We start from the raw sequence: 25,168 nt of genomic DNA, 5'->3' as shown, positions 1-25,168 counted from the left end.
CCTTCACTTTTGTCATATAATCTAATCATGGGAGTGACATCTTGGCATATTCTGTTGGTTGAAAGCAGGTCTCGTAGGTCCCACTTATACTCAAAGGGAGTGATTACACTCCCCTTGGTGAGAATATGGAGTCTGAATACGGGGCAGGGGGCGTCTTAGAGTCTGTGTGCTACGGTTTCTTTTTTTATCCATTTCATAGGGTTTTTTATCAGCAATTGGACACCCTTTCCCCAAAATGATTTTTAATCATGGAAGGAAAAAGAGAACTTGGAATTACCTTGAATTTGAAGAAGAAGAAGATAAACAATTAGCAGACTCAATGGCTTCTCTGGCATATCTAGTATTTGTACAGGGCATCCGAATTGATCAGCTTCCAATGGTCTTAAGGTAAGAGTTAGTGTTTGGTTTATTCATGTATTCTAAAAAGGAATTTCATAAAATTCTCATCTATTTAATGTCCAGTATATGCATATTAACACACTAATACATTTTAAATAAATCATAAAGGCTATTTTTAATAAGAATGGTCCCAGCTATAATCTGTTAAAGATAGCAGTAGACAAGTAATGAAAGTGGGGAGTGTTGAAATAGTTGTAAGGGAATGGTGGGGACAAGAATCGAAGATGATAAACTGGGCTTGGTTTTGAAGCTTTTGAGACCACCCTGGAACTAGCCAGGTACCCAGGGGTATCATCATCTTTTCACTGGATTACTGCTGTAATCCTAAGTGGATATTTATATATCCACTTTGACTCCCTTTTAATTTAACACATTCACAACATACAAGAAAGTGAAGCCTTAAAAGAAGTCCCTTACTGAAAACCCTCCAGTGGCTTTGTATTGCTTTAAGAATAAAGTCTTAATGCCTTTGCCTAACTTCTGAGACAAACTTATGCTTGGTCTGTTCCCTGCTTGATTGACCTGATTCATCTCCTACCACCTTTATTCTTGTTTGCTGTGCTCCAGTGACACAGACCTTCTTTTGTTTCTTGTTTAAATGTTACGAGTTTTCCAGCTATTTGGCCTTTGTATATGCTTAAAATTATCTTTATCCTTAAATGTCACTTTCTGAGCAAAGCCTTCACTCACCACCCAATTTAGGTTGAATCCTTCCATTATAATTACCTTGACCTGTCTTCTTTTCCCACAATGTTCATTAAAGTTATTTTTAAAATATATAATTTTATAATGTAATACCTTCTGGACTTTGAGTTCTGTGATAATAAGGATTGTATTTTTGTCTCTAGGCATTGGGTGTTTGTGTGAGTTTGTATATTTATATATGAATATACCTAGGAGTATATTTGTATGTAAATGTTGCGATAATGGCTATCATTTGCATGTTCACCATGTATGAAACATTATACTAATAACTTTATATGCATTATCTAATCCTTATAATAAGCCTGTGAAATAGAGCATTCTTTCATTTTACAGATGAAAATAACAGGCTTAGACAAGTTAATACACCACCGAAGATCTAACTACTTTGTGGCGTAGGTGGGATTCAGGCAGCTCTGACCCCAGAGCCTGTACTCTTAAGGATCATAGTCTATCACCAAAATAACTGATACAGCATATGTGTATTACTTTGCTAGGGCTCCTGTAAAAAAGTGCTACCAACTGGATGGTTAAAATAACAGAAATAGTTTGTCTCATAGTTCTGGAGGCTCCTTCTGAGGGTTGTGAAGGAGAATCTTCTCCATGCCTCTCCCCTGGCTTCTGGTGATTTGCTCGCAATCTTTGATGGTCTTTGGCTTGTAGATGCATTATCCTGTTCTCTGCCTTCATGTTCATGTGCTGTTCTCCCTGTGTGCTTGTATCTGTCTCCAAACTTTACTTTTTTATAAGGACAACAGTCATATTGGATTAGGGCCCACCCTAATAATCTCACTTTAAATTGATTACCTCCATAAAAACCCCTATCTCCAAATCAGGTCAAATTCTGAGGTACTAGAGATATAGACTCTAACATATCTTTTTTGGGGGAGATACAATCCAACCTATAACTATGTGCGTACATATCTCTGTGTGTGTGTGTATTTTATATATATATTTGTTTTGTTTCTATTTTAGCCCATTGTACCTTTTGCAGTTTAATATGGGGCATATTGAAGTCTTTTTGCAAAGGTAAGATCATTTAGATGGTATCTCAAAATGAAATACTGTTAAAATCATCCTTGTTAAGATCAGCAGAGACTGCCTTCTCTTTGCTAGGCTCTAATTAATTAATTGGTTATTTTATAAAACAGCTTGGCAAATAATTCACGAGAGAGACAAATGAGTCAAAGAGGTTTTACACCAAAGTCTCTTTTATTTTAAACCTAAGACAGTATTAAGATTTTGTCTTAAGGGCTTTTCCAGTCATCTCTTTCTAAGGTTTCTTCTCTTATTCCAAAAGTTGGTAATTAAAACACCCCTACCCTACTGCATCCTCCTCTATCTTAAGGAAGGGCAGTCAATAAAAGATGTTCATCCATATTTTTCCTTCATGGACACAGTCTGTGAATTGCATCAAAAGGAAGGAGGTGTCTTGACTTCCACCTTTTATAATTGAGATTATTGACGGTGATATCATTTAATTACAACTTTTCTCATTTGAGGTGCTAAGCAGCAGGACTTAAAAAAAAAAAAAAAAAAAAGCCAGGCGTGGTGGCTCACACCTACAATCCCAGCACCTTGGGAGACCAAGGCAAGAGGATTGCTTTACCCCAGGAGTTCGAGGCCAGTCTCTCTCTCTACAAAAAATCTGAAAAATTAGCCAGGCGTGGTGGCGCATGCCCGTTGTCCCAGCTACTTGGGAGGCTGAGGTGAAAGAATCGCCTGTACCGGGGAGGTCTAGGCTGCAGTGAGCAGAGATCACACCACTGCAGTCCAGCCTGGGCAACAGAGTAAGATCCTGTCTCAAAAGGAAAAAAAAAAGGAAATTACAGAGTAACAAGTATACATAATTTCTAGACAGAAATTAAAGAATTTCGCAAAACTGTATGCTTTGTTTTCTTTCACTATAACATGTAACTTGTTTAAATTATCCCCTGTGATCAGTTAGGGCTTTGCAATTATCCTCCTGGAACACTAGTGACAGTTTATCAATCCCATCTCTTACCAGGTGAAGGAAGATTTGTAACATGGCAATGTGCAAATCTTCAGCATACAAGGCAGGAATTTCCAAGGGTCTCCTGGCACAAGTAGTTACTAACTCTGTAAATTTGCTGTATTTTGTATGTGTTAATGATTTTATATTCATTACATTTAGTTTCTGTTATTCATACAGTGATAGTATGTATTGTTTTGAATCTAAGTCCTTAAGATTAACTAAATTCTTCAGATTTCCAAACTGCATAGTCATTGAATCTTTTTTTGAATAAAAAGATTTGGAAAGATTTTACAGAACAATCAACTGGAATATATAGCATTGGTTATATCAGGTATAGTTAGTTTCTTAGCGCTTGCTATTGAAGATCTATTGTTTTGAAGTTCGGAAATAATCCCTGAATAGATTTATTTTGGTCAGATTTAGCAGTTTTAGCCAAACCAAAAGACAGATCAAAGATGGATTAAAACTTTTGATCAAGTTCTTCAACAGAATTTCTCCTTAATGATATGCATTTTAAAAGTGTTAAAATTTCAATTTTTGCTGTATTTTTCATAAGATGAAGTATCATTCTAAAATAGTTTACAAATTCATGATAAATTATAATATTATTTTTCAGAACAGAAGAGTCTGTTATCTCCAAAGGATTGGTAAGATGTTTGTTCCCATTATAACTTAAATACATAGTCTTGTCAACAAATAACAGCTGTTGACTTCACTATATGTGTATCTGCATATATTTTAATCTGTAGGAGCTGCTGGAGAATAGTTTATTGAGAATAGAAGACAGTAGTCTACTTTACCAGTACTTAGAAATCAGGAGTTTTCTTACTGTACCTCAGGTAAATAAAATATGTATTCTAATATTGAAAATAGCCCTTTGCCCGTTCTGAACTGAAAGTAAGGTCTTTTCTGATTCCTTTCCCACTCTCTTCTCTGCATCCTTTGAAAACTCTGGTGTGATGCTGTCCAGTAGAACTTTGACAGTATGAAAGCCACTAACCAAACTGAACACTTAAAATATGACTAAGGAACTAAGTTGTTTTGTGTATGTGTGTGTGTGTGTGTGTGTTTTTGAGACGGAGTCTCGCTCTGTCACTCAGGCTGGAGTGTGGTGGCGCTATCTCGGCTCACTGCAAGCTCCGCCTCCTGGGTTCACACCATTCTCTTGCCTCAGCCTCCCGAGTAGCTGGGACTACAGGCGCCGCCACCACGCCCGGCTAATATTTTTGTATTTATAGTAGAGATCGAGTTTCACCGTGTTAGCCAGGATGGTCTCGATCTGCTGACCTCATGATCCACCCGCCTCCCAAAGTGCTGGGATTATAGGCGTGAGCCACCGTGCCCAGCCGGAACTGAGTTTTAAATTTAAATTTTAATTTGTTTAAACATGAATAGCTGTTAGAGGCCACCATTATAGATAGCACAGTGTCCAGTAGAAAAGCATAACTTTCTTCTTTTAATACTTTATTTCTGTAGGGATCTTGGAAAATGAAGCTCCTTTATGTTTCTCATACCTCAGGTTCTCAGGACTCCATCCGAGGCATCCACTGACTCATTACCATAAAGACTAATATACATTTTGTTTTTCCCTCCTATGGTTAATTTTGCCCAGTACTTTTTGTTATGATATCCAAGGACATCCTTAGATTTCAGTGTGGGAACTGGTTTTCCTAATATTTAAATAGAAAAACATGGTTTTTGTTAACATATTGTTTGATTGTTCTTAATTAATAAATTATATTTCTGTAGGTTTGATTTCATTTTCTTGCCACTGTAGACATAATTAAAAATTATCATTTGCTTTTAAAAGTATGCTTTGTGACACTCTACTCAATATCACTTAAAAAATCAATTGTAGTTAGCTTTCTGGAATGGAAGGCTTAGGGAAAAATTAATTTACTTCACTTTTAAATCTGCTACCCTCACTTCTCTGAATTTTTAGTAACCTATTGATGTATTGTAGTTGTTTGTTTGCAGTCAGTATAATCTGTTTACATCTGAATTTTACATTTTTTTATTTCCAGGGCTTAGTGAAAGTAATGACACTTTGCCCCATTGAGACACTGGTATGTAAATGTTTGGAGACTAAAGAATAATGAGTTACAATGAGAAAATTTGACAAATAATTTAATCTTCTTTTTAAAAATTTTAATTTGTAAAATTTTTATATATTTAGGAGGTACAAGTGTGGATTTATTACATGCATGAAATGGATAGTGATGAAGTCTGGGCAATCTTTATTCATTTGATATAATAATATTGTTTGTTCCATTTTAGAGGAAAAAGAGTTTAGCTATGCTTCAGCTGTATATTAACAAGTTGGATTCACAAGGCAAATACACATTATTTAGGTATGTATCAAGCGTGGCTAATTGCTAAGTGTGTGGTTGATTAAAAATGATGTTAATGCCATGTAATTGTTTTAGGGTGTAATGTGTCGGTATATTTTACATGTAATTCAACTCTGGTTGGAAGCCATATTATACATTCTCAGTGATGGCTAGAGAAAGGGTTAATCAAATATTTCAGATACATACTATATATGTCTATATTTTGTATGAATAATAGTATATATTGCAGTTCAATCAACTGGAATACTCTAAATTTGAAATAGACTTAAAAATAATTAAACTGAGATGGATGATGCTCCTACTAGAACTTTATGTATGTCACTAATCTCCATTACTCACAGTTGAAATTGATGGCTTTGGAATTACAACTTTGATAGGCTATGCACTATGTTAATAGTAAGAGCTTACTAATAGTGCTCTTTGAGGTGGATAAGATTCTAGCAACTCTCTAAAGATTGGTAAACTTTCTAATTTTCTGTGAAGAGCCAAATGGTAAATATAGGTTTTATGGGCTATACAGTCTCTGTTGCAACTGCTCGATGCTGACTTTGTATTGGGGATGGGTGTGTTCCAGTAAAACTTTATTGATAAAATTGGGCAGCAGGCTGGATTTGCTAAAATGTCTTACTTGGGATTGGCCAGTATTAGCACTCTTCTTTTTGTGGGGGTGCAGCAGTGTGATCATGGCTCAGTGCAGCCTTGACCCTTGACCTCCCAGCTTCAGGTGATCCTCCCACCTCAGCCTCCCAGGTAGCTGGGATTACAGGTGCATGCCATCATGCCCAACTAATTTTTTTGTGGAGACAAGGTTATTCCATGTTACCCAGGCTGGTCTCAAACTCCTGAGCTCAAGCGATTCACACCTACCTCAGCCTCTCAAAGTGTTGAGATGACACACGTGAGCCACCATGCCCAGCCAACACTCTTGATCCTATCTTTTCTTGTTGTTCTATTGAGAGTAAGAGCAAGTTTATGAAATCTCAATTCTTAGGTATTATACTAGCTTTCCTATTTTATTCTATCTATAGCTCTACCAATAAATCCCCTTTTTTTCTTAAGCTACTCATACCTGTTTTTGTTTTTGTTTTTGTTTTTGTTTTTGTTTTTTTTTTTTTTTGCAATTAAGCTACTCTAGCACTAGACTACTTTCACAGGAAATAATTTGGGGATTTTTTTAGACTATTATGTTAGTGCCCTTTCTTGCCATGTTAAATTATTGTAACTATGTGCATAAAAATATTCAAATTTGGTTTGATAGAAATGGCTTGTTGGAAGATCCAGTTATAAATAAGAATTTATGGGCCAGGTGCGGTGGCTCATGCCTGTAATCCCAGGACTTTGGGAGGCTGAGGCGGGCGGATCACGAGGTCAGGAGTTCGAGACAAGCCTGGCCAACATGGTGAAACCTCGTTCTACTAAAAATGTAAAAAATTAGCCGGACATGGTGACTGGCACCTGTAATCCCAGCTACTCGGGAGGCTGAGGCAGGAGAATCACTTGAACCAGGAGGCGGGGGTTATAGTGAGCCGAAATCGTGCCATTGCACTCCAGCCTGGGCAACAGGGTGAGACTCTGTCTAAAAAAAATAAAAATAAAAAAATAAGAAGTTACCATTTAGTGAGAGCAATAACTATTACAGGTGACTCTGTAATTGGTTGATCACCTTGCTAATTACCATTCCTGTGGGGTTTTTATTCCTAGAAGTAACACATGGCCTCTTTGAATTTATAAGACTTTTATCACCATTTAATTCTAATGCTGTCCAGGATAATTTCACATGTATTGTAATTTTGCTTTCAAGGTGCTTATTGAATACAAGTAATCACTCAGGTGTGGAGGCTTTTATTATTCAAAATATCAAAAATCAAATTGACATGTCATTAAAGGTAAGAACATAGCCAAAGTGTCAATTGCCAATTTATTTTGTAGGGTATATTTATTCATACGTAGAATACATTAATGTGAGTTATTGCTCTATCTCTAGTATTACTATTACTTAAATACTATTAAGGCATATTTTTTCCCCTATTTCTACTATGTTTTAAAAACTCTGAATTTGGAAATTTTGTTAACTGTAAGTTTAAATTGTATTCTTTGAGCATTTTTTTTTTTTTTTTTTTGAGACAGGGTTTCACTCCTGTCACCCAGGTTGGGTGCAGTGGCACGATCTCGGCTCACTGCAGCCTCTACCTCCTGGGCTCAAGCAGTCCTCCCAAATCAGCCTCCCGAGTAATTGGGACTGCAGGTGCCCACCACTGCACCTGGCTGAAGTTTGACTTTGTAGAGATGGAGTTTCACCGTGTTGCCCAGGCTTGTCTTGAACTCCTGAGCTCCAGTGATCCACCTGCCTTGGCCTCCCAAAATGCTGGGATTACAGGTGTGAGTCATCACTCTGGGCCTCTTTGAGCTGATATTGTGGCTTATTTTTGTTTTGTTATATGCTTCTGAAAAATGAATGGAAACTTAAGTCTCTTCTGTTTGTGAGTACTCGGTAATTCTAAATGGGAAACAGAGTGACCGGTGTTCTCAAACTGGCGGGGTTTGTTCCTGGTGTCTGGAAAGTGAATGAAAGTATGGAAATTAAAGTTAAAAAATATATTTTAAATGTGCAGTTCTTTATTTTTGTAGTGTCAAGGTATTAGAAAAACACATGAATTATCAAGCTATTATTTAAAGACTTTCTCAATTTTTCGTTTGTTTTTCAGAGAACACACAACAACAAATGGTTTACAGGACCACAGTTGGTGTCCCTTCTTGATTTGGTGCTTTTTCTTCCAGAGGGTGCGGAAACAGATTTACTGCAAAACTCAGATAGGTGAGGTGACCATTACTGAAGTTCACATAGTGAATTCAGAATAAAATGGGAAACATCTGCTTAGGGAACCTAAAGTAATAAAATGTCTTTTCCTGTGATTTTATGATTTATGGCTAATTAATTAAGTTGCATAAAGATTTTTTCATATATAAGTGATTTGATAATGTGTGGAAACAAAATAAAAAGCTCCTCTTTCTAGGTGAATGACCAACACCAGGATTTGATAGCTTTTATTTACCCAGCATTCCACAGAAATTTGCAACGACAGCACTTGTGACTTAAAACTAAAAATCTGTGTATGTAATTTATGCGTTTAGATTTTGTTGTTTTATTGTTTTCCAGGTCATTTTTGTTTTCATATAGAACATATAATTTCAGTTTCAGTATACTGGAATGGATATTGAGAAATGGTTAAAAGCATTTAAAAAGGAATCTTAAAATTCAGAAAGCGCGAGATGATGCTCTCAAATACTAAAGATAACGCTTTTTTAAAACAAGGATAATAATTTTCACAATTGTATGATTTGAACTTCAATGGAAAACAAGAGTGATAAGTTATTACTACTCAAAAAGATATTAATGGAAATAGTTTCTATTGGCAAACCTAATTATAAAAATATGCCCAAAGTTTTAGCTTATTAATTGAGATTTCTGTTGACTACATAAAACCATACTGTAAGTAACATATATTTTCAATTAACAGGATTATGTCTTCATTAAATTTATTGAGGTATTTGGTTATCAAAGATAATGAAAATGACAATCAAGTAAGTGGAGTATTTGAAAACAAACTGTGAGTATATTCAAAAGGCATAAAGAATGTTTCAGATATTCAGTACCTAAAGCCAATATTTAATATCTTACTGAGCTATAAAGGCCAGGAAGAGTTCCAACAATTATTCTGAAACCTGAAGTTAATTCCCAGGAGCATTTACCACCCCACATCCAGCTTTCCTTTCCTTTCCATTTCCTATTGTATGTCTGTTTTCTTGCTGAAAGCACTTCGTTCTGTTGGGTAGATAAGTTGCAGGTGCTAAGGAGCTCAATGTACATATGGGTGTCTTGTTCAGTTTCCTCCACCTCTAGCTCATGAGCTATATAAAATCATCTGATATTTTAATATTGCCTCATCAGACATGACAAATTGAGGCATTTTCAGCACTAAAACAGAATTTAATAGCACTTTTTAAATGTTTAGGAAGTTGGATTTTTAAAAAATAGCACATCATTAGAAGTATTCAATAAATAGAAAACTATTTGAGGGAGATTTGTCATACAGTAAAATTATATTTGCTTTTTATCTTCTCTTTCTACCCTGTTCTGATAATTGCTTTCCCTATATGTGTCACCTCTATTAGCTAGAAATGCCTGAATCATGTGTTGTTAATTGGTTTTTTTTTTTTTTAGTAATTGATTTTTATATGAAGATGCCAAAGAAAAAATTTTTTTTAATTAGGTAAATTGTGATTTGGGATGAAAGTTTATGAGAAAAGTAGCATTCTCTTTCCTTCCTGACAGATCTACAGTAGATTCATTGATTTGACCCCCAGTTCATCCCTCTTCAGCTGAAAATAGCTATTTGCCATCATTGACTAGTGCTTACTCTGTGTTGGGTGCTTTTTTTTTTTTTTTTTTAAACATTTTGTTGTGAAAATTTTCAAATGTACAGCAAAGTTGAAAGAATTTTATAGTGGTCATTGGTTTACCCACCACCTAGAGTCTATGATTCTACTGTACTGACTTCATCATGTATCTATCACTCCACCCTCTGTCACTCCATCCGTCTATCTTATTTTTTGATGTGTTTCAAAGTAAACTGCAGACAGCATACTTTCTCCTAAATATTTCAGCATGTATTTCATTAAATTGATTAAGTATTTGTAGTTTTTCTTTGAGGTAAAATTTACGTAATGAAATGTTCAAATTTTAAGTGTATATTCACTGAATTTCAACTAATGCATAGATCTATATTACTAAAACCCATATCAATATAGAACATTTCCAGCATCACAAGAGGTTCCTCATGCCCCTTCCCAGTTAATTCTGACTTCATTGCTCCACTCACCCCTGTCAGGGACAACCCCTATTCTGCCCAAGTGCTACATATCATTTATTCTTCAGAGAGGGTCTCGTTCTCTTGCCCAGGCTGGATAACAGTAGTATAATCATGGCTCACTGCAGCTTTGACCTCCTGGGCTCAAGAGATCCTCCCACCTTAGTCTCCCAAAGTGCTGGGGTAACTTCCAGGCATGAGCCACCATGGACAGCCAAGAAAAGGACTCTTTATATTTTACTTTTCATAGATAACGTAGGTGAAAAAAGATCATTAACTTGCACAAGGGCAAACATCTGGAAAGTGGTAGAAATAGCTATGACCCCAGGCAGTGGCCAGAACTTTCTAAATCACAAACTAAATCCTGATTCCTGAAGGAGGTTGTGATAAAAATTGAAAAGCTACAATATAAAATTCAGCAGCAGTAGAGGCCCTGAGACTTCAGGAAGGTGGCCTTAGGGTAGGGTATAAGTTTTTATTTTTTTAGTAATCAAGAAAGGCTATACATACTTGAGAGATTATCTGACTTGCCTGACAAAAACAAAAGGAATCTTGTTGATTAGGATTGATAGATGTGTTAGATATGGAACACAGAGTAATACAAAGGCAGCAGATTGGTCTTTGCCTAGAGAGGGAAGACTTGAGAGCAGTTTAGCATTGTGCAGTGTCTGCTATACTATCCATAGATGATTCCTCACTTTTGTTTGGCATGTACATTTTCTGTTAAGGAAAAGGATATAGCCAGCCTGTAGGACTGCTTTTTTTTCTCTCAAAGAGACAGTGTCTCACTGTATTGCCCAGGCTGGAGTACAGTGGCACAGTCACGGCTCACTGCAGCCTCAAACTCCCCAGCTTAAACAATCCTCCCACGTCAGCCTCCCAAAGTGCTGGGATTACAGGCACTTCTTTTTTTTCTTTTTTGAGATGGAGTCTCACTCTGTCGCCCAGGCTGGAGTGCAGTGGCACAATCTCTGCTCACTGCAATGTCCACCTCCTGGGTTGAAACGATTCTCCTGCCTCAGCCTCCCTGTGCCTGGTGGGACTACAGCCAGGCACCACCACACCAGCTGATTTTTATATTTTTTATTAGAGATTGGGTTTCATCATGTTGCCCAGGCTGGTGTCAAACTTTTGACCTCAAGTGATTCTCCCTTCTCAGCTTCCCAAAGTGCTGGCATTACAGGTGTGTGCCACCACGCCCAGCCAACAGGCATCTCTTATTTAATGGTTTTTAACAATTTTTCTAAGTGATCAAATATTCCAAATTATTGCTTTATAAGTTACCATAAGAATTATACCAGGAAAATTAGCAAAAACCCAGTCCAAGCTGGCAACCTGGCATCTTTTAGGCTCTTAAGAGCCTGTCTATCTTGGAAACATTTCTCCTGAGTGCAATGACAATAGGTCGTGTGTATAATTGAGAGGCAAATATGTCTACTGTGGTTAATAAAAAATGAATGACAGTTTCTGAGTTTCGGGAAGATTTGGTCAAAGAAAAAACAAAATGGGCCGGGCGTGGTGGCTCACGCCTGTAATCCCAGCACTTTGAGAGGCCGAGGTGGGCGGATCACAAGGTCAGGAGATCGAGACCATCCTGGCTAACACAGTGAAACCCCTTCTCTACTAAAAATACAAAAAACTCAGCCGGGAGGCTAAAGCAGGAGAATGGCATGAACTGGGAGGTGGAGCTTGCAGTGAACCGAGATCGCGCCACCCCACTCCCCCAAGGGAACAGAGCAAGACTCCATCTCAAAAAAAAAAACAAAACAAAATGATGGTCTGGTGATGCTGAAATATGGGGCATTTTATTCAAAAGGACTCCTACCAGTACCTATTTTTGAGCACTTAAGTGTGCTAAGAGGTTAATTAGATGAAAAGCAGACACACAGAAATATGAACAGGAAGATTTCAGAGAATCACATTCAAATACAAAGACAACAAAGTGATTCATAATTGAATAATAATCCATTTCTTTTCTTGCTATTTTGGGTTACTGTCAACTGACTTACTCTCTTCAGAAGCCATCCTTCCTCACCCTACTATTTCATGCCTCTTGTATCTCCTTGCTCAAGTTTCAGGCACCTTCTCTTACTCTTGAATTTCACATAACTTTTCTTGAATATTATAGTACAAACATGCTCCCATCTTTACTAGTAAAACCACCTTAGTTTTTATACCAAATATTATCTATTTGGTGAGTATCTTTAAATAATTATTAGTTGTTTTGAATTACAATAATTTATTCTAATACGTATCTCATAATCATCCCTTACCTTCTGTCCTATGTACTCATATCCTTTCCCATCCATCTGTTCACTCATCTTTTTTTCTAAAAAAGTTTGTAATCATAATCTGTAGAATGAAAGCTGGGACAAGGGAAACAATGAGATAGCAAAGTCCACAGGTAAGTATCAGGAATTTTAAAATTGAATTGTTTAATGCGTGTGTGTGTGCTTTTCATTTAGGAAAAAAAACCTATATCTTGTATAATAAATACACATACATAAAATTCTATATAATCCATATTTTGGGTGCTCATTTAAGGTTTTTTTTGTTTTTAATTCTGGGATACATGTGCAAAACGTGCAGGTTTGTTACATAGGTATACACGTGCCATGGTGGTTTGCTGCACCCATCAACTCGTCATCTATGTTAGGTATTTCTCCTAATGCTATCCCTCCCCTATCACCCGAGCCCTGACAGGCCCCAGTGTGTGATGTTCCCCACCCTGTGTCCCTGTGTTCTCATTGTTCAGCTCCCACTTATGAGTGAGAACATGTGGTGGTTGATTTTCTGTTCCTGTGTTAGTTTGCTGAGAATGATGGTTTCTAGCTTCATCTGTGTCCCTGCAAAGGACATGAACTCATCCTTTTTTATGGCTACATAGTATTCCATGGTGTATATGTGCCACATTTTCTTTATCCAGTCTATCATTGATGGGCATTTGGGTTGGTTCCAAGTCTTTGCTATTGTGAATAGTGCTACAGTAAACATACATGTGCATGTGTCTTTATAGTAGAATGATTTATAATTCTTTGGGTATATACCCAGTAATGGGTTACTGGGTCAAATGGTACTTCTGGTTCTAGATCCTTGAGGAATCACCACACTGACTTCCACAATGCTTGAACTAATTTACACTCCCACCAACAGTGTAAAAGCGTTCCTATTTCTCCATATCCTCTCCAGCAGCTGTTGTTTCCTGACTTTTTAATGATCGCCATTCTAACTAGTGTGAGATGGTATCTCATTGTGGTTTTGATTTGCATTTCTCTAAAGAGCAGTGATAATGAGCTTTTTTTCATGTTTGTTGGCCACATAAATATCTTTTTTTGAGAAGTGTCTGTTCATATCCTTTGCACACTTTTTGATGGGGTTTTTTTTTCTTATAAATTTGTTTACGTTCCTTGTAGATTCTGGATATTAGCCCTTTGTCTGATGGATAGATTGCAAAAATTTTCTCCCATTCTGTAGGTTGCCTGTTCACTCTGATGATAGTTTCTTTTGTTGTGCAGAAGCTCTTTAGTTTAATTAGATCCCATTTGTCTGTTTTGGCTTTTGTTGCCATTTCTTTTGGAGTTTTAGTCATGAAGTCTTTGCCCATGTCTATGTCCTGAATGGTATTACCTGGGTTTTCTTCTAGGGTTTTTATGGTTTTAAGTTTTACATTTAAGTCTTTAATCCATCTCAAGTTAAATTTTGTATAGGGTGTAAGGAAGGGGTCCAGTTTCAGTTTTCTGCATATGGCTAGCCAGTTTTCCCAACACTATTTATTAAATAGGGAATCCTTTCCCCATTGCTTGTTTTTGTCAGGTTTGTCTAAGTCTCTGTAGGTCTCTAAGAACTTGCTTTATGAATCTGGGTGTTCCTGTATTAGGTGCACATATATTTAGGATAGTGAGCTCTTCTTGTTGCATTGATCCCTTTACCATTATGTAATGCCCTTCTGTGTCTTTTTTGATCTTTGATGAATCTAGATCTTTAAATGTTAAAACCTTAGCTGTTTTCAATGGCAACAGCCCATAATCATAAAACTCCGGTAATAAAAACACATGCCAAAAGTAGGCTAAAGAAATTTTTTACATATTCTGTTTGGCATAATTCCACAAATTTTTCAGATGATAAACTGTAATATTTTTAGAAGCATGTAGGAGTGAAGAAACTGTGAGAATATTTTTTCTCTTTCTCATGTTAAGGTTACCAGATCTTTCTTAAAGAAATAATAAATACTACAAACAAATCACATTTTCAGATTTCTTAAAATCTTTCAACACTAGAAAAAGTAAATTAAGAGTCTTAAAATAGTTGTAATAATTAAGCATTTGTAATGTTCACAAATACCTGCTTTTAATTTCATACCCAAAGAGGCTCACTGATGTAACAGTTTTGAAATCTTTCCAGTTCTAAGGCTTAAAACTATACATTTCAAAATTCACTGTAGCATATCTCACAAAAGGAAGACTAGGCAGTTCTGCACTAAAGTGAAATTTACTGCCAGAACAGTTAGGAACCCTGCAAAGAATACAGTCAATGATGGTAATGAAGAAATAAAAAGACATGAACAAGACCCAGGTTTCTCCTTTCTTCTAATTCGTATAGAAGTCATCCAGCTCTGCAAATATTTCATGGATATGTTTTATCTTAGAGAAACAAACAACTTACGCAATATGCCCCTGTAACAAACCTGCACCCCTGAATCTTAAATAGAAATGGAAATTGAAAAAAAACTTAAGCTCTAGATTCCTTACCAATGAATGATTATAAAACTTTACCATTGTAATCCCAGCACTTTGGGAGGCCGAGGCAGGCAGATCACCTGAGGTTAGGAGTTTGAGACCAGCCAGTCCAACATGGCGAAACCCCATCTCTACTAAAAATAGAAAAAAATTAGCTGGGCAAGAGGTGGCAGGCGCTTGTAATCCCAGCTACTCTGGAGGCTGAGGCAGAAGAATTGCTTGAACCCGGGAGGTGGAGGTTGCAGTGAGCTCAGATCGTGCCTCTGCACTCCAGCCTGGGCAACAGAGCAAGACAACTTCAAAAAAAACAAAACAAAACAAAAAAACATCATTTTGGGAATCAGTTCCATTACTAAGTAAAACTGAAAGGATGAAAGAAAATAACTTTCAACTTAGAACAACTTTTATAAAAGGAAAGTTTTTCGTGGATACAAATTCTTTGGTTATATTTTTGCAGATATTCCAGCTGTGGCTTGTGTTTTAATAGTCTTTTTCAAAGAACAGAAATTTTAATATTTATGGAGTCCAACTTATCAATTTTATTCTTTTATGATTAATTATTTATGGGTTCTAAGAAATCTTTAACCTGGATCACAAAGATAATTTATTTATTTTTTTTATTATACTTTAAGTTCTAGGGTACATGTGTACAACGTGCAGGTTTGTTACATATGTATACATGAGCCATGTTGGTGTGCTGCACCCATTAACTTGTCATTTACATTAGGTATATCTCCTAATGCTATCCCTCCCCCCATCCCCCTCCCCACAATAGGACCCGGTGTGTGATGTTCCCCTTCCTGTGTCCAAGTGATCTCATTGTTCAGTTCCCACCTATGAGTGAGAACATGCGGTATTTGCTTTTCTGTTCTTGCGATAGTTTGCTGAGAATGATGGTTTCCAGCTGCATCCATGTCCCTACAAAGGACTCAAACTCATCCTTTTTTATGGCTGTATAGTATTCCATGGTGTATATGTGCCACATTTGCTTAATCCAGTCTGTCACTGATGGACATTTGGGTTGATTCCAAGTCTTTGCTATTGTGAATATGCTGCAATAAACATACGTGTGCATGTGTCTTTATAGCAGCATGACTTATAATCCTTTGGGTATATGCCCAGTAATGGGATGGCTGGGTCAAATGGTATTTCTAGTTCTAGATCCTTGAGGAATTGCCATACTGTTTTCCATAATGGTTGAACTAGTTTACAATCCCACCAACAGTGTAAAAGTGTTCCTATTTCTCCACATCCTCTCCAGCACCTGTTGTTTCCTGACTTTTTAATGATTGCCATTCTAACTGGTGTGAGATGGTATCTCATTGTGGTTTTGATTTGCATTTCTCTGATGGCAAATGATGAGCATTTTTTCATGTGTCTGTTGGCTGTATGAATATCTTCTTTTGAGAAGTGTCTGTTCATATCCTTTGCCCACTTTTTGATGGGGTTGTTTTTTTCTTGTAAATTTGATTGAGTTCTTTGTAGGTTCTGGATATTAGCCCTTTGTCAGATGAGTAGATTGCAAAAATTTTCTCCCGTTCTGTAGGTTGCCTGTTCACTCTGATGGTAGTTTCTTTTGCTGTGCAGAAGCTCTTTAGTTTAATTAGATCCCATTTGTCAATTATGGCTTTTGTGGCCATTGCTTTTGGTGTTTTAGACATGAAGTCCTTGCCCATGCCTATGTCCTGAATGGTATTACCTAGGTTTTCTTCTAGGGTTTTTATGATTTTAGGTCTGACATTTAAGTCTCTAATCCATCTTGAATTAATTTTCGTATAAGGAGTAAGGAAAGGATCCAGTTTCAGCTTTCTACTTATGGCTAGCCAATTTTCCCAGCACCATTTATTAAATAGGAAATCCTTTCCCCATTTCTTGTTTTTGTCAGGTTTGTCAAAGATCAGATGGCTGTAGATGTGTGGTATTATTTCTGAGGTCTCTGTTCTGTTCCATTGGTCTATATCTCTGTTTTGGTACCAGTACCATGCTGTTTTTGGTTACTGTAGCCTTGTATAGTTTGAAGTCAGGTAGTGTGATGCCTCCAGCTTTGTTCTTTTGGCTTAGGATTGTCTTGGCAATGTGGGCTCTTTTTTGGTTCCATATGAACTTTAAATTAGTTTTTTCCAATTCTGTGAAGAAAGTCATTGGTAGCTTGATGGGGATGGCATTGAATCTATAAATTACCATGGGCAGTATGGCCATTTTCACAATATTGATTCTTCCTATCCATGAGCATGGTATGTTCTTCCATTTGTTAGTGTCCTCTTTCATTTCACTGAGCAGTGGTTTGTAGTTCTCCTTGAAGAGGTCCTTTACATCCCTTGTAAGTTGGATTTGTAGGTATTTTACTTTCTTTGAAGCTATTGTGAATGGGAGTTCATTCATGATTTGGCTCTCTGTTTGTCTGTTACTGGTGTATAAGAATGCTTGTGATTTTTGCACATTGATTTTGTATCTTGAGACTTTGCTGAAGTTGCTTATCAGCTTAAGGAGATTTCGGGCTGAGACAGTGGGGTTTTTTAAATATAGAATCATGTCATCTGCAAACAGGGACAATTTGACTTCTTCTTTTTCTAACTGAATACCCTTTATTTCTTTCTCTTGCCTGATTGCCTGGCCAGAACTTCCAACACTGTGTTGAATAGGAGTGGTGAGAGACGGCATCCCTGTCTTGTGCCAGTTTTCAAAGGGAATGCTTCCAGTTTTTGCCCATTCAGCATGATATTGGCTGTGGGTTTGTCATAAATAGCTCTTATTATTTTGAGATACATTCCATCAATACTGAATTTATTGAGCGTTTTTAGCGTGAAGGGCTGTTGAATTTTGTCAAAGGCCTTTTCTGCATCTATTGAGATAATCATGTGGTTTTTGTCTTTGGTTCTGTTTATATGCTGGATTACATTTATTGATTTGCATATGTTGAACCAGCCTTGCATCCCAGGGATGAAGCCCACTTGATCATAGTGGATAAGCTTTTTGATGTGCTGTTGGATTCGGTTTGCCAGTATTTTATTGAGGATTTTTGCATCAATGTTCATCAGGGATATTGGTCTAAAATTCTCTTTTTGTTGTATCTCTGTCAGGCTTTGGTATCAGGATGATGTTGGCCTCGTAAAATGAGTTAGGAAGGATTCCCTCTTTTTCTATTGATTGGAATAGTTTCAGAAGGAATGGTACCAGCTCCTCCTTGTACCTCTGGTAGAATTCGGCAGTGAATCTGTCTGGTCTTGGACTTTTTTTGGTTGGTAGGCTATTAATTTATTGCCTCAATTTTAGAGCCTGCTATTGGTCTATTCAGGGATTCAACTTCTTCCTGGTTTAGTCTTGGGAGAGTGTATGTGTCTAGGAATTTATCCATTTCTTCTAGGTTTTCTAGTTTATTTGCATAGAGGTGTTTATAGTATTCTCTGATGGTAGTTTGTATTTCTGTGGGGTCGGTGGTGATATCCCCTTTATCATTTTTTATTGCGTCTATTTTATTAAATTGTCTCTCTTTTCTTCTTCTTTAGTCTTGCTAGCGGTCTATCAATTTTGTTGATCTTTTCAAAATACCAGCTCCTGGATTGATTCTTTTGTTTTTTTTTTTTTTGTTTTGTTTTGTTTTGTTTTGTTTTTTTTTTTGAGACGGAGTCTCACTCTGTCGCCGGGGCTGGAGTGCAGTGGCCGGATCTCAGCTCACTGCAAGCTCCTCCTCCCGGGTTCATGCCATTCTCCTGCCTCAGCCTCCCAAGTAGCTGGGACTACAGGCACCCGCCACCTCGCCCGGCTAGTTTTTTGTATTTTTTAGTAGAGACGGGGTTTCACAGTGTTAGCCAGGATGGTCTCGATCTCCTGACCTCGTGATCCGCCCGTCTCGGCCTCCCAAGGTGCTGGGATTATAGGCTTGAGCCACCGCGCCCGACCCTGGATTCATTGATTCTTTGGAGGGTTTTTTGTGTCTCTATCTCCTTCAGTTCTGCTCTGATCTTAGGTATTTCTTGCCTTGTGCTAGCTTTTGAATGTGTTTGCTCTCGTTTCTCTAGTTCTTTTAATTGTGTTGCTAGGGTGTCAATTTTAGATCTTTCCTGCTTTCTCTTGTGGGCATTTAGTGCTATAAATTTCCCTCTACACACTGCTTTAAATGTGTCCCAGAGATTCTGGTATGTTGTATCTTTGTTCTCATTGGTTTCAAAGAACATCTTTATTTCTGCCTTCATTTCGTTATGTACCCAGTAGTCATTCAGGAGCAGGTTGTTCAGTTTCCCTGTAGTTGAGAGGTTTTGATTGAGTTTCTTAGTCCTGAGTTCTAGTTTGATTGCACTGTGGTCTGAAAGACAGTTTGTTATAATTTCTGTTCTTTTACATTTGGTGAGGAGTGCTTTACTTCCAGCTATGTGGTCAGTTTTGGAATAAGTGTGATGTGGTGCTGAGAAGAATGTATATTCTGTTGATTTGGGGTGGAGAGTTCTGTAGATGTCTATTAGGTCTGCTTGGTGCAGAGCTGAGTTCAATTATTGGGTATCTTTGTTGACTTTCTGTCTCGTTGATCTGTCTAATGTTGACAGTGGGTTGTTGAAGTATCCCATTATTATTGTATGGGAGTCTAAGTCTCTTTGTAAGTCTCTAAGGACTTGCTTTATGAATCTGGGTGCTCCTGTATTGGGTGCATATATATTTAGGATAGTTAGCTCTTCCTGATGAATTGATCCCTTTACCATTATGTAATGGCCTTCTTTGTCTCTTTTGATCTTTGATGGTTTAAAGTCTGTTTCATCAGAGACTAGGATTGCAACCCCTGCTTTTTTTTGTTCTTCATTTGCTTGGTAGATCTTCCTCCATCCCTTTATTTTGAGCCTATGTGTGTCTCTGCATGTGAGATGGGTCTCCTGAATACAGCAAACTGATAGGTCTTGTCTCTTTATCCAATTTGCCAGTGTGTGTCTTTTAATTGGACCCACTTAGTCCATTTACATTTAAGATTAATATTGTTGTTATGTGTGAACTTGATCCTGTCATTATGCTATTAGCTGGTTATTTTGCTCGCTAGTTGATGCAGTTTCTTCCTAGCATTGATGGACTTTACATTTTGACATGTTTTTGCAATGGCTGGTACCTGTTGTTCCTCTCCATGTTTAGTGCTTCCTTTAGGAGCTCTTGTAGGGCAGGCCTGGTGGTGACAAAATCTCTAAGCATTTGCTTGTCTGTAAAGGATTTTATTTCTCCTTCACTTATGAAACTTAGTTTGGCTGGATATGAAATTCTGGGTTTAAAATTCTTTTCTTTAAGAATGTTAAATATTGGCCTCCACTCTCTTCTCGCTTGTAGAGTTTCTGCTGAGAGATCTGCTGTTAGTATGATGGGCTTCCCTTTGTGTGTAACCTGACCTTTCTCTCTGGCTGCCCTTAACATTTTTTCCTTCATTTCAACTTTGGTGAATCTGACAATTATGTGTCTTGGAGTTGCTCTTCTTGAGGAGTATCTTTGTGGCGTTCTCTGTATTTCCTAAATTTGAATGTTGGCCTGCCTTCCTAGGTTGGGGAAGTTCTCCTGGATGATATCCTGCAGAGTGTTTTCCCACTTGGTTCCATTTTCCCCATCACTTTCAGGCACATCAGTCAGATGTAGATTTGGTCTTTTCACATAATCCCATATTTCTCGGAGGCTTTGTTCATTTCCTTTTACTCTCTTTTCTCTACACTTCTCTTCTTGCTTCATTTCATTCATTTGATCTTCAATCGCTGATACTCTTTCTTCCAGATGATCGAGTTGGTTACTGAAGCTTGTGCGTTTGTCATGTAGTTCTCATGTTATGGTTTTCATCTCTATCAGTTCTTTTGAGGACTTCTCTATATTGGTTATTCTAGTTAGCCATTCGTCAAATCTTTTTTCAAGGTTTTTAGTTTCTTTGCGCTGGTTACGTAGTTCCTCCTTTAGCTCTGAGAAGTTTGATCAACTGAAACCTTCTTCTCTCAATTCGTCAAAGTCATTCTCGGTCTAGCTTTTTTCCGTTGCTGGCGATGAGCTGCGTTCCTTTGGAGGGGGGGATGCGCTCTGATGTTTCGAATTTCCAGCTTTTCTGCACTGCTTTTTCCCCATCTTTGTGGTTTTATCTGCCTTTGGTCTTTGATGATGGTGACGTACTGATGGGGTTTTGGTGTGGATGTCCTTTCTGTTAATTTTCCTTCTAACAGTCAGCACCCTCAGCTGTAGGTCTGTTGGCGTTTGCTTGAGGTCCACTGCAGACCCTGTTTGGCTGGGTATCAGCAGCAGAGGCTCAGTTGAAAATGTAGAAATCACCCATCTTCTGTGTTGCTCACACTGGGAGCTGGAGGCTGGAGCTGTTCCTATTCAGGCATCTTGGGCACACCCCCCACAGAGATAATTTCTTGTAGCAATTGTATAGTTTTAGGTTTTACACTTACGTCAATGACCCATTTCAAGTAAACTTTTTATGTGATGTGAGATATGGGTTGAGAGATTTTTCTTCTTTTATTTTGACCTCAACACTATTTGTAGAAAAGGTTATCCTTAATTTACTGAATTATCTTGGCAACTTTGTCAAAAATCATAAGTATGGGTCTATTTTTGGACTCTATTCCATTTACCTATATATATTCTTTTACCAATACCACATTGTCTTGATTCCTTTATAGGAAGAAATTATTCTGTTCTATTCCTTTTTAGGAAGTCTTGAACTCAAGTAATGTGAGTCTGCCAACTTTGTTCTTCTTTTTCAAAATTGTATTGGCTGTTTTTAAATCCATTACCTTTTCTGTATAAATTTTAGAATTTTGTCAATTTCTTCCACGAATGGTTTTAATTCCACTTATGGCATTCTGGAAAAGGCAAAAATTACATTAACAAAAATCAGATTGCTGGTTGCTGGAGGTGGGAGGAAACTGACTACAAAGGGGCACAAAAATTTCTGGGTCATGGGAATGTCTTTACAGCAGCAGTGGTTACTTGACTTTATATCACTGTATATCTTTGTCAAAGCTCAGAAGTGTATAGCTAGAAGCTTATATTTTACTGTATATAAACAGTACCACAACAGACCTGACTTTGAAAAATAAACAAAAAGAACCAGGCTCAATAGTGAATTAGACTGAAATTACATCATGAGCAGTCAAGCACACTCATTTATTTTATAAAAATCTGTCTGATATTTATTTTTGAATCGCTTATTCTCCATTTTTCTACATTAAAGTATTAAGATTAAATGTGTTATGTGGAAAGGATTTGAGGGAAAACTTTTATTTCAACTATATAAATAAATGTGTGTTGAGTTGTAATGTAAAACCTATTTTTTACTGAGAGTCATGGCAAAAATAATTTGAAAAACAGTATCCTGTGGGAATAGGAAAACATACAGCAGTGTAAATGCTGCATTATTTTGAAATACTAAAAACTTAGTAACATAAATTCCATATAATGGAATGTATATGCAGCAATTAAAATGAAATTAGAGCTACAACATAAATAACTCAAAAACTTAAGATTGACAAAAAGGAAGCTGAAGCAGGTTATATACAGTATGATATCATTTATGTGCTTTTAAATATGAAAAATTAAGTGATACATTAGGAATGCAAAACATTCAAGTTTTAGCTAATGGCTGCCTCTTGAATAAAGGGGATTCCAGCCATATCTAGTATTTTATTTATTTTTGAAAAGTAAATATAATAAAATGTTTCCTTTTGTCAAAGCTAGGTGTTTTCTCCATACTCTTTATGTTCAAATGTGCTTTAGTGGGTAAGAGAGAGTCATCAGTAACCTAGTCTTGAAAGCCATTGGTTGCAGTGAGTTCTGCCTATAAACCCAGAGGTGAATGCAAAGTAAAAGGTAAAAAAAAAGTTGGGGGGCAGGGAATACAAAATGGTGAAGAAAAGGCTGGACGTAAATAGGAATAAAAGCCTGTTATTTGCAGCAATGTGGATGGACCTACATGTCATTATGTTGAAATATGCCAGGCCCAGAAAGACAGTATCACATATTCTCACGTGTGTGAGCTGACAAATTTGATGTCGTCGATACAGAATATAGAATGATTGATATCAGAGTGTGAGCATGGGAGGGGAAAATGTAGAGAAGCTGGTGAATGGGCACAGAGTTAGATAAAAGACAAGCTGTATTGCTTGATAGCACATTAGAGTGACTATAATTAGCAACAATATATTGTATATTTCAGTGTAGCTAGAAGAGAGGACATGAAATGTTACCAACCCATAGAAATGATGAATACTCAAGAGGATGGATACCCCAAATACTGGCTTTATTATTATATATTTTATGCATGTAACAAATACATGGACCCATAAATATGTAAAATATGTATCAGTAAAAGAAAAAGGCTAGATAGAGGTAAAAATAGGAGAAATGAGAGCAGTCGGTGCACATAAGAGTAATATGCTTGTTATACTGTGTGACTACACTGGTTAAGGAAATTCCTGCTGCATATAACCCAAATTTGCCATGAGAGGTTAAGAAAACTTTCCACTTAACAATTTAAAAATTATACAACTAAAACATCCATTATTTAAAAATCAAGATAAAAAAAGAATAGTAATCAAAATTACACCATTGTTGATATACTGTATTCCCTCCTAGGTTTTGTGTTAATACATCTGTACATTTTTTCTTTTTTAAAAAGAAAAAGAGATCATACTAAAAGAATCACACTGTTTTATAACCTTTTTTCCCATTCACCAATATGTACTGAAAAACAGTATTTTAATGACTGTATAGTTTTTCCATTATGTTAATGTGTCAATTTACTATGAACTGCCTGTCATAAGTTGTTTTAATTCTAATGTTTCACTACTTAAACATTTTTAAAAACATCTGCAGTAGAATTATAACATCCATCTTTATTTCCCCAAGATAAGTTTGTAGATGCTGAGTGAAAAGGTATGCATATTTTTGAGGGTTTTAGATCCTCTCTAGAATTCTACTTTTCCTGTTAGTATAGGAGAAATAAGAAAAGATGACTGAAATGAAAAGTATATATATGAGACATTATCAGTTATTCAGCATAGACATGTGTAGATTTTATTTGGAATGCTACAAGTAACATGTTATATACTACTTGGGTCAAAATAAGCTCATTACACAATAGGTTATCAAGTAGTTCATTATTCTAGTTAAGGATAAATTGGGTCCCTAAGTTTCCCTTTTTTATCTAAGACATTTTCCTTTGTAAAGAGTACCTGGAAACTCAGAAGTACCAATGGATTTTCTTTTCTCTATTTTTTAAAATAAAATTAAGACTTCATGACTCCTTTAAGTACTGTAAGAGAAAATGCTCTTAAGATACGTGACAAAATAAGCTGTCCTCAACAGATAAAATCTTCACCTACTTTGGTCACCAAGGAGGTTCAGATTAGCTGGGTATTAGAAAAGTTTCCATCCTCTAGAACTAGATCCGTGGTGAGGATATCAATTGAAAGGTCATACATGGGATGAAGGCATAAATAAGGTAGAGTCGTTGTGGGGATGGCTCATAGAGGAAGAGATGTCTGTGAATTTATTTTCAAATAATTTTCTCATAAATAAAACTTAAGTTAACAGATCTCAAAACCAAGAGCTATCCAAATGGGGCAGTGATAAGCGTAGTGCCCCAAGTACATTTTTTTCATTGGTATTCACATAACTAGATACAGTAATAAATGTAATTAGTAAATAGTGAAGTCCACTGTGAAAAGGGCCATGTTTCATTTTTTATTTTGCGAGCTTTTAACACGTTTAATAGTAGTAGTCAATCATTGTTGAACTAAACTCATTCTTTTATTCTTAACAGACTGGATTATGGACAGAACTTGGAAATATTGAGAATAATTTCTTAAAGCCACTTCATATAGGACTTAATATGTCAAAAGCACATTATGAAGCAGAAATTAAAAATAGCCAAGGTTGGTAATGTGCAATTTTGTCTTCAGTTAGGTATAAAAAGTAGTCCAATTTTGCAACTGTCATTCAAATTTAAGAACTTTTTAAAAATCTTATACTTGTTTAGAGACTGTAACAGCTAAGCCATTTTATTTATAATTAAAATTCTTAGCAGATCTATAAGCTAATTTACCTAAAATCAGGTTAATGAAGACTTAAACCAAATTAAAGTGTATATTTTAAAGCCTCAAGCTC

The 25,168-nt window shown here is 36.6% G+C and overlaps 1 protein-coding gene across 3 annotated transcripts in view; it reads left to right on the top strand.

The window, feature by feature from the left end:
• GLMN (glomulin, FKBP associated protein) overlaps nt 1–25,168 on the top strand; it is a 60,099-nt gene that overhangs the window by 33,726 nt on the left and 1,205 nt on the right. The window contains exons 8-17 of one of the 3 annotated variants that reach the window (XR_004058872.1): nt 200–387; nt 2,077–2,130; nt 3,714–3,744; nt 3,847–3,936; nt 5,122–5,163; nt 5,375–5,448; nt 7,250–7,334; nt 8,154–8,263; nt 8,967–9,056; nt 24,825–24,936. Coding sequence is in view for 2 of the 3 variants with exons in the window: in XM_010370364.2 (XP_010368666.1) it covers nt 200–387; nt 2,077–2,130; nt 3,714–3,744; nt 3,847–3,936; nt 5,122–5,163; nt 5,375–5,448; nt 7,250–7,334; nt 8,154–8,263; nt 8,967–9,030; nt 24,825–24,936 (850 nt within the window). In the remaining variant the exon portion in view is untranslated. The remainder of the gene's footprint in view (nt 1–199; nt 388–2,076; nt 2,131–3,713; nt 3,745–3,846; nt 3,937–5,121; nt 5,164–5,374; nt 5,449–7,249; nt 7,335–8,153; nt 8,264–8,966; nt 9,057–24,824; nt 24,937–25,168) is intronic. The other 2 variants (XM_010370364.2, XM_030936492.1) reach the window with 2 other exon arrangements.

Source organism: Rhinopithecus roxellana, chromosome 8, assembly GCF_007565055.1.
Source record: "Rhinopithecus roxellana isolate Shanxi Qingling chromosome 8, ASM756505v1, whole genome shotgun sequence".
Lineage (NCBI taxonomy): Eukaryota > Metazoa > Chordata > Mammalia > Primates > Cercopithecidae > Rhinopithecus > Rhinopithecus roxellana.
The sequence above is the reverse complement of the archived record's forward strand: the minus strand, read 5'-3'. Positions and strand labels throughout refer to the sequence as shown.